General features: G+C 66.3%; 1 protein-coding gene across 1 annotated transcript; it reads right to left on the reverse strand.

Moving 5' to 3' along the window:
• Nucleotides 1-384: 384 nt before the first annotated feature.
• FKBP10 (FKBP prolyl isomerase 10) lies at nucleotides 385-7,221 on the reverse strand. The gene is made up of 10 exons (XM_067312080.1): nucleotides 6,899-7,221; nucleotides 5,033-5,178; nucleotides 4,620-4,809; nucleotides 4,036-4,181; nucleotides 3,758-3,947; nucleotides 3,296-3,441; nucleotides 2,906-3,095; nucleotides 2,285-2,427; nucleotides 1,961-2,124; nucleotides 385-1,851 (listed from the first exon to the last, which is right to left on the reverse strand). The coding sequence occupies exons 1-10, from the start codon at nucleotides 7,090-7,092 to the stop codon at nucleotides 1,666-1,668; spliced, it is 1,695 nt and encodes a 564-aa protein (XP_067168181.1). The 5' UTR covers nucleotides 7,093-7,221; the 3' UTR covers nucleotides 385-1,665.
• Nucleotides 7,222-9,115: the final 1,894 nt, after the last annotated feature.

Here is a 9,115-nt window from a genome sequence, read left to right on the forward strand (position 1 = left end):
CTGCGTCTCCGGCTCCCCCAGCTCCGCTTCGCCCCCATCCCTGCAAGAGCCGGTGGCCACAGGGACGTCGCTGCTGTTGGAGCACAGGTCGGTTGCGCCGGACCTCAGCTCTGTATAACCCGGGCTGTAAGGAGCCGTCCTGTGCTCACGTCCATCCTAGGGCTTCGAAGGGCCTCCAGAGTTGCTGAGATCTTCCAGCGGAGACTGTTTGAATTTTATTTCTTTCTCTCCAGCCCAACACAGCAGGTGCTGAGGCTCGAGAGCTGCCGCCGCGCTGCCCTCCCTCGAAGGAAGGACGAAGGTCGGCGGTGAGCCTCGGCTCCATGCTGCTGCCCGGCCACGCGTGGACGCGTCGTTGCAAAGTAACCCGACACAAAGGCAGACTTCTTGGAAACCGGTGGAAATTATTTTTATTTGGTGCAAAGTCAAAGTCATCATCTGAGGGGTTCACTCTCACCCTTTACACATTTTTCTCTTGCATTTCTTTTATCTCTCTTTGCACAGCCGCACCATACGCGAGCCTTTAGAGCCAGTGGAAGGTGATGGAGATGTACTGGTCGAAACCAGCAACCCTGAGAGCGCTAAGTTAATTACTTTTAGCTGCATTTAGGCATCAAAATAAAATGGGGTTGGGTTTTTTTTCCCCCTCAGTCACTGACTGGTGCTGCCATTGGCAGCCGTGTGCTGCAGGGCGGGAGTACGAGGATGTGACTAACCAGCCCGCCGCTCCCTGGGGGCCGCGGTGGGAGAGACGGGGCCTTTTCCATTTTCCAAACTGACACGTGGTTAATCAGGTCTCATCCGAGCTGCCTGAAAGGGGCCAGACTTTCCGAAACAGCAGATGCCTGGGAGGCGTTTCGGTCTCGCCCTGGGAACCTGAGCCGCCTGCAGCCTCCCGTCCCGGCGGCGAGCTCCGGGGTAAGGTTGCAGCGGGAAGCGGAGGCTGCGCCAGCAGCCGGGAACAGCACGAGAAGCTCGTCTTTATTTCTCCTCTCCCTTAGAGAGCGATGCATATAAACCAAAAAAAATCCCTAAGCTACAACCATGCCGTTAGAAGCAAAAGGGAGCTCGCGGAGCCGGTGGCGGCGGGACGAGCTGCTGGAGGGACGCGCGTGCTCCCACCTTCGCTCCCGCCCACCAGGGCTCGAGCCCTCGGCCCAGCTGCTCCCGGGAGCAGCGCACGGCACCGGCACGGGCAGGAGGTTGCACCCGGGAGGCTGCAGCGCGGGAATGCAGTCGTGGGCGAAGGGATCGCGGGGCCGGGGCGAGCGTCGCGCAAAGGCTCTAGGTCTGGTCGCGGCAGGGCTCGGTCCGGTTCGGAGAGGGGTAGCGCCTGCCGCCCTGGTCTGCCAGAGCCTCTGAGCACGAGGGGGGGGGGGGGCTCCGAAAAGCCGGCGCTGCCTTTCCCGCGGGGGATGGAGATGCCCAGCAACATGGGTGTTTCCCACCTTCTCGCCTGGGTTTTTCAGCTGGGGGTTGGCTGGTTCTCCTGCGCACGAGGAACACATGGAAGAAAACTCAGTTAAATAACACCAAAAAACAAAAAAAAATCGGAAAGCCCCCTGCTCCGCGGGACGTGCCGGGGCAGGGGGGGCTGCCCGGGGCGCTCCGGGCCGGGAAGCGCGACGGCAGTCCTGCGCGCAGGGCCGGCGGGACGGCTGCCGCTCAGAGCTCCTCGTGGATCTTCTCCTGGTCCTCGTCCGACTTCAGCTTCAGCTCCTCCGCGGTGATCTTCCCGTCCTGGTTCCGGTCCTGGTTCCGGAACATGTCCGCGATGACTTTCTCCGGGTCGGAGCTGGGCATGAGCCGGCCTTTCCCTTCCGCCACCTGGCTCTTGATGAAGGCGGAGAACTGCAAGGGGGAGAGGCGAGGAGATGCTGCGCTGCCCCGCGAGCGGCCGCGGGCTCCGCCGGGCTCCTCCACCCCGCGAGCCCCGGGCTCCGGCGGCACCCTCGCCCACCTCTCCGGCGGGGATCTCGCCGTCCTTGTTGAGGTCCATCTCCTCGTAGAGGCTCGCCGGCGGCTCCCCGTGCCAGACGAACAGGTAGCCTTCGGGGACGCCCTCCTCCAGGGACACCAGCTCCACCTCGAAGCGGAGCACGGCGCTGCCGGGGACCCCGCGGGCTGCAACGCGAGCGAAGGCTGCAGCTGCTCTTGCGCCCAGCAAAGCGCCGGCCCCGCACGGCCGAGCGCCTTCCCGCCCCGCTCCGGGGACACGGAGACCGGCAGCGTCTCGGCAGCCGGGAGGATCCCGGCGCGACCGCGAGGCGCCCGCTGCCCTCACCTCCGCTCTCGCCGTGGCCCAGGTGCGGCGGCACGATGAGCACCCGCCGCTCCCCCACGCACATGTCCAGGAGGCCGCTGTTCAGGCCCTCGATCACCTTGTTGGCCCCCAGGGTCACCTCCTGGGGGGCTTCGTAGTCGTGGCTGCCAGAGGCACGGAAAGGTTTGCGCCGCTGGGAAACCTGCTCCGACCGGGTGGGCTGATCCCGCCGGCTGCTGCCAGCCCGATGCAAGCCCTGCTGCCCCGGTGCAAGCCCTGCTGCTCTGGTGCAAGCCTTGCCGCCCCAATGCAAGCCCTGCCGCCCCAATGCAAGCCCTGCCGCCCCAATGCAAGCCCTGCCGCCCCGGTGCAAGCCCTGCTGCCTTGGTGCAAGCCCTGCCACCCCGGTGCAAGCCCTGCCGCTCCGGTGCAAGCCCTGCCGGTCTGCAGCCGCATGCCCGATGCCTTTGCAAAGGAATGATGCTCCCAGCACCAGCGCTGGAGCCGCCGCACCAGCAGGCTCAGCCCTGCTCTTGCACGTGCTTAGCCCAGCACACCGCCCCGTGGACTGCCAGGATTTGGGTTTGTAAATGAAAGGCGCGCGCGGGGGCAGCCCGGCCACCCCGTGGCACTGGCACTCACGAGGAGAAGAGCTTGGTGCCGTCCAGCAGGGAGCAGTTGTAGTGGTAGCGGACGAAGTCCCGGTTGCGGGTGGTGACGTTGCAGCCCTCGGGCCGGTGCACAGTCTCGATCTCCACTGGGTCCGCGGGGTTGTGGAAGTCAATGATGTGGACATCAAAGATGAGCACAGCTGAGCCGGGAATTTTATCCCCTGGAAGAGGAGCGTGTGGAGACCTGCTGGGAGAGCTGGTAAAACCTTTCCGGGGACGGTTGCATGGGCGTCCCCGGAGCCGCAGAGGGCTGCGTGTCTCGGCACAGCCTTTCCCCGGTGTAGACGCTCTCCCCTTTGCCTGCACCCGCGGCTCAGCCTCTTGCCCTCCCCTTGCGCCCTGGGCCCGTGGCGCCCCTCACCTGCGCCGTTCTCGCCGTAGGCCAGGTGCGGGGGGACGACGACCCGCCGCCTCTCGCCGACGCAGACCCCTTGCAGGCCCTGGTCCATGCCGGGGATGATGTAGCCCTTGCCGATGTAGGTGTCGTAGGTGTGATTGCGGGAATAGCTGCAGCGAGAGAAGCCCGTGGCAGGGCAGCCCGGCCGGGGGACGCCCGCTTCCCCACGTCCCGGCACCGTGCCCTACTCTGGCGCCTGCTCTGACCCTGCCGGGGACCTGCCTTTCCCTAGGGATGCAGCAACAGGGGTTTTCTGCCTCTCTGCAGCCCCCTGAGCGTGCGTCGTGCCTGTCACCGTCCTCCCCTCCGCCCTCTGCCCTCGATTCTCCGACCCTCCTCGCGGCCGGGTGCCGGCCGCCTCCGGCACGGGACGAGACGGGCAAGGGTCCCCGCGGCCTCGGGGACGTCGCCCGCCGCGGCGCGTGCCTGGAGTCGAAGAGCGTCCCGTCCATGAGCGTGCCGTTGTAGTGGTAGCGGACGAAGTCCCCCGTCATCGCCTTGCGCCTGCACGACGCCGGCACCTCCAGGTGCTCCAGGAAGACGCCATCCTTGGGGTTGTGGAAGTCCACCAGCAGCACGCTGAACACCAGCGAGGCCTGCGGCGGGATCACCGTGCCTGCGAGGGGGGGGGACAGCTCAGCCCGGGCAGGGTCCCGTGTCCCCCCGTGCGGGCGGCAGCGGCGCCGGGGCCCTTCCCCGCTCACCGTAGCCCTTCTCCCCGTAGGCCAGGAATGGGGGGATGACGATGCTCCTCTTCTCCCCGGCGCACATGCCCAGCAGCCCCTGGTCCATGCCCTTGATGAGCCAGCCCGTGCCCACGTAGGTGTCGTAGGTGCTCTCCTTGCTGTAGCTGGGCAGGGAGCGGAGGGATGAGGGGGTGCCCCATATCCCCCATCAAAGGGTGCATTGCAGCCCCGGTGCCCCATAACCCCCATCCAAGGGTGCATCCCAGCCCTGGTGCCCCATAACCCCTATCGAAGGGTGCATCCCAGCCCCGGTGCCCCATATCCCCCATCGAAGGGTGCATCCCAGCCCCGGTGCCCCATATCCCCCATCGAAGGGTTCATCCCAGCCCCGGTGCCCCATAACCCCCATCCAAGGGTGCATCCCAGCCCCGGTGCCCCATAACCCCTATTGAAGGGTGCATCCCAGCCCCGGTGCCCCATATCCCCCATTGAAGGGTGCATCGCAGCCCCAGTGCCCCATAACCCCTATCAAAGGGTGCATCGCAGCCCTGGTGCCCCATGTCCCCCATCGAAGGGTGCATCCCAGCCCTGGCGGCCCATACCTGGAGTCGAAGGGAGTGCCGTCCAGCAGGGTGCCGTTGTAGTGGTACCGCACGAAGTCCGAGTTCTCCACGGTGCGGTTGCAGCGCTCCGGCTTGGACAGGGTGGTGATCTGCAGCTTGTCGTTCTTGTTCCAGATGTCCAGCATGATAACGTCGAAATACAAGGTAGCGTCCGGGGGGATCAGCCCCGCTAAAGGGGAGGCAGCGAGAGCAGAGCAGCCTTAGGCGAGAGCGGGGAGGGGGACGGGACCCGCGGCCCGGGGCAGGGGCTCCTCGCGCCAGGGCTGAGCAAATGCAGAGCCTTGGAGCCAGCGTGGGGCCCCGCCACTGCCGCGGCCACCGCCGAGCCCTGGCAAGCGAGGGTCTCCGCGCCCCGATGGCCGGCTTCCCGCGCCCGCGGCCAGCGCCCTTACCCACGCCGATGCTGCCGTAGCCCAGGTGGGGCGGCACGATGAGGTGGCGCCGCTCGTTCACGCACATGCCCTGCAGCCCCCGGTCCATGCCGGTGATGAGCCGCCCCACGCCGACCACGCCGGCCACCGTGGCACCTCGGTCGTAGCTGGGGGCGAAGGCATGCACCCGTCACGGCTCGCTCCCTGCCTCGCAAATTTAGCGGATGGCTGAGCCTCGCCTCGGGCTGCGCAGCCCCCGGCAGCCCCCAGCTCCGGGCTGCTCCCCCCCGGGCTGCAGCTCGCCACTCGCCCGAGGCACCTCCGCTCTGCCCAGGAGCACCACGGCTTCGCCAGGCGTCCAGCTACGGGGCTCCGGCTCAGCCGGCTCATCTACGGCCTGAATGCTAATGAGCGGCGGATAACGAGGCAGCCTCCAGCCCTGTTTTCCGGTGCTAAGCGGAAGCTCAAGGTTTCCACACGTCTCCCTGGGATTCGGGTACCGCTGCAGCCCCAAAGCCCCCGGTGCTGGGGGTGCTCAGCAAATGCCGACGGAGCAACCAAGCTGGGCAGGCTTGCGGCAGGCCGGAGGGATGCGGGCTCTGCAGACGGTGCAGCGCCGGCAGTGGTGCCGAAGCCACCAGGCTGCCGGACGGAGCACCGAGCCCCGGGGCTGCCTGGCCAAGCACGCAGCTCTGCCCTGCGGTGCAATGGAAGGCAGCTATGTTTTAAGCTGGGACTGAATGCGTGGATATCCACCCCAAATTTCACCCGGCAGTCTGGCTCGGAGGCCTCTGAAGGGCTTGTTTTTTCTGCGGCTTGCAAATAGTTGCAATATGCCACGTTTGGAGCTTTATGCATGGGGGGGAGGAAAGAAGTCGTCCCAGGGCTCATTTTTAAACTGCAAATTTGTCTTTATTTTTAAATCTTAAAATACACACTCCGAGGAGCAATTGGGGGCCATTTCAGATATACTGAAATCCGTCACACTGTTTAACGTGCAGCTAACGCGTTCTCCTGGAAGCGCGCTGCAGGCATCGAGACAAAGAATTATTTTAGCAGCAAAGGTCCCCAGACTCCCATTGAGTTTGAGGCTTGCAGCGGGAGGAGCGGCAGCACACGGCTGAGTTACTTTCTCTCCTATTCATGCTTGCAAGGAGGATAAGGCGTGTTTAAACAGGAGCAGAATCCCTTCGGTTTCCAGCAGTCTGAAAAATGCCCATCTGGAAAGTTTTTGTTCCTGCACTGGGTTGGATCTGAGCTTCAGCACACCCAGGTTTGTCTTTGCTCCTTTGCCGCGTGCCCGATTCTGCCCTTGCTCACGTTGGTGCAAACTGGGACCGGCACCGGAGCCCACTGGCGAGGCACCGCCGCGCACGGCGACCTGCAACCAGCGTGAGCAAAGCAGGATCGGTGCGCGGGCCTGGGAAAGCTCAGCTCAGCGTGAAACGAGGCCTGCGAGATAACGAGCTGCCACGTCTCACAAGTGCTCTCAGCTAGTCGTTCCACATTTTTTCTCTCTCTGCAGTACGTGCAAATTCCCATTCCTGAGCGTGCAGCATCCCAGCGATGGCCTCATCCCGCGCGCGGCCGGGAAAGCTCCCGGATGCTGGTGGCTGCGGGCTCGCAGGCTCCGCGGGGCTCTGCCCTCCGGGGACCAGCTTTGCCTGCCCGGGGTAGCTGCTGCAAAACGCTGCGCGGCCCCCACAAAAGCGCTTGGGAAGGGGGCCGGAGCGGCGAGGCCGCTCGGACCCGCCAGTGACACGTGGACAGGGCCGGCCCCGCTCCTGGGCGGCCGCCCGCCCTGAGCCCCTCCGCGGCACGGCCGCCCCGCATGCACGCATGCACGCACGCAGACCGCGCCGCGGGAAGAGCCGCGGCCGCCGATACCTGGAGTCAAACTTTTTCCCATCTTTAAAGGTCCCATTGTAGTGGTAGCGAATGAAATCGCCCATCTGGACTTCTCGCAGGCAGATTTTGGGGATATAGTATCTGTCTATGACCACGTCTTCCAGGGGGCCGGGGTCGCCCAGCCCCAGGGCCCCCAGCAGGCTCACGAGGAAGACGAGGCTGCCCAGGGACATGTCGCTCGGCGGCTGCGGCGGCCGGGAAGGAAGCGGGGCCGCCGAGAGGGCTGGCGCGGGCCGCGGCGGCGGCAGAGGAGGGGCCTCCCGCCGCCCTCTTCCCCCCCGCGATTCCCAGCCCCGGCGCCGCTGGAATTTCTGTAAACGTGGAAAGCGAGTGGGGCCTGGCGCGCTGAGGTCAGCGAGGCGTCTCCGCGCCCCAGCCCACCCCCGGCACCCCCACGCCATCCCCCCCGGGGGGGCGAAACACACGGCAGTGGCAAAGCTCCACGTCAGGAGGGTGGGTGGTTTGTTCTTTTTTTTTTTTTTTTTTTAAGGCAGTTCTTCTGGGAAGGGAAGAGCTGAAGCGACCTATTTGGGAGCGAGTGGGTGCAGCTTGAGGTCCCATCCCAGCGCGCGGCTCTCGCAGCGGGTCCTAGCGCTGGCGCTTTCCCTCTTCGGCCTCCTCGCCTGGGCTCGGAGCAGGAACTTTCCCGCCTTGATTCAGGATTATTCTCACAAGTTTCAAGACGCTGCTGTTTAGGAAGAGTGAATATAAGGATTTAATTGTTTTAATAGCATCTAGCGCTCTGCTGGAGACAGAGCTTTTATTGAACGGTAATGATTAAAGACGTGAAACTCTCCTTGTTCCGCCACAAGAGCAGGGCCCGATGCACCCGGACGCATCGCCCGCGCGACCCCGCTTCCCACGGCCTCGTCCGCAAGGGGTGAGCGCGGCGGCGGCGGCAGCCCCCCGCACAGCCCGGACAGGGCATGCAACAGGCTGTACATCGGAGCCGAAATGCAGCATCTCGGGGGCACGGCGCTCCTGATGGCAGAGCAAGGCTTCGAGCGCAGCAATAGCGGCCGCCCCAGGCCCAGACCCTTCCCCTCAGCTTCCCAAGGGGCTTTTCACATTTTGGCTCCGTTAAATCCCCTCTGCCGCAGGGAACGAGGCAGTGCTGAGCCCCAAAGCGCGGGGGGCTGGCAAGGCTTCGCCCCTGCTGCAGCCCCCTTCGATCCACCTGCACCAGGCTGCGCCGGCCCCGGGTGCCCTGCGGCTCCCTCCGCACCAGGGGCAGCTCTGGGGCCGGGCACGGGCCGGCTCGCTGCAACGCGGGTCCGTGCTCCCGAGGGCGGGTGCAGCCCACGCTGGGCAGCGCGGGGTGGCGCGCGCGGCCTCGTCGGACAGCGTGCCCGGCTGGAAAACTGCACAGACGGCGCCACGAGCCAGGAGCCCGGCCCGAGGCGGTGCCCTGGCTCCCGCCCCAGGGGATGGGACGTGGCTCAGCGCGAGTGTCCAGTGGCTCAGGGCTTGGGCTGGGGCCAGCGCGGCGTGCGAGGCTGGCCGGGGCAGCGCCAGGGCCCGGGCTGTGGCACGGCACACGGTCTTGCGGCCTCTGGCTTGGCAGGAGCCAGCAGGGAAACCCAGCCCTGCGCTGGGGGGGGTCCGGCCGGCTGCCCCGGGCAGCGCTCAGCGCCCCACCAAGCGCACCCTGGGAGTGTGTGGTGCGGAGCACAGCCTGGCATCGTGTGGCACAGCCTGCATCCCTGCAAATGTGCAGCTCTGAGGGCACCCTGGGAGCACGCAGCACCACGTGCATCCTGGAAAAGTGCAGCGCCGAGGGGATCCTTCGGAGCACGCAGCCTGGAGCACACCCCCACAGCGTGCAGCCCCGAGCGCACCCCTGCAGATGCGCAGCCCCGAGCACACCCCGGGATTGCGCAACGCCAAACGCACGCCGGACCGCGCAGCGCCGAGTGCAACCCAGGATCGCGCAGCCCCAGGATCGCGCAGCGCCGAGATCGCGCGCAGCGCTGAGCGCAGCCCAGGATCGCGCAGCCCCGGGATCGCGCAGCGCCGAGATCGCGCGCAGCGCTGAGCGCACCCCGGGATCGCGCAGCGCCGGGATCGCGCAGCGCCGAGCGCGCCCCCGCCGCTGCGCGGCCCCGAGCGCGGAGCCGCACTAAGACCCTGCGAGCTCCGTGCGCGCCGCCCCTTGCCCCGGCCGCCCGCCCCCGGCGGCGCTGCGCGGCGCGGCGC

This window comes from Apteryx mantelli, chromosome 28 (genome assembly GCF_036417845.1).
Source record: "Apteryx mantelli isolate bAptMan1 chromosome 28, bAptMan1.hap1, whole genome shotgun sequence".
Classification (NCBI taxonomy): Eukaryota; Metazoa; Chordata; class Aves; order Apterygiformes; family Apterygidae; genus Apteryx; species Apteryx mantelli.

What these genes read in the sequence shown, in the direction of transcription:
- FKBP10 (XM_067312080.1), bottom strand. Translation starts at nt 7,092, where the DNA reads ATGTCCCTGGGCAGCCTCGTCTTCCTCGTGAGCCTGCTGGGGGCCCTG. An exon ending in CTACGGCGAGAACGGCGCAG is followed by an intron (nt 3,096 to 3,295) that starts GTGAGGGGCGCC and finishes CTCCTCTTCCAG; the next exon opens with GGGATAAAATTCCCGGCTCA. An exon ending in GGCACCAAGCTCTTCTCCTC is followed by an intron (nt 2,428 to 2,905) that starts GTGAGTGCCAGT and finishes TGCCTCTGGCAG; the next exon opens with CCACGACTACGAAGCCCCCC.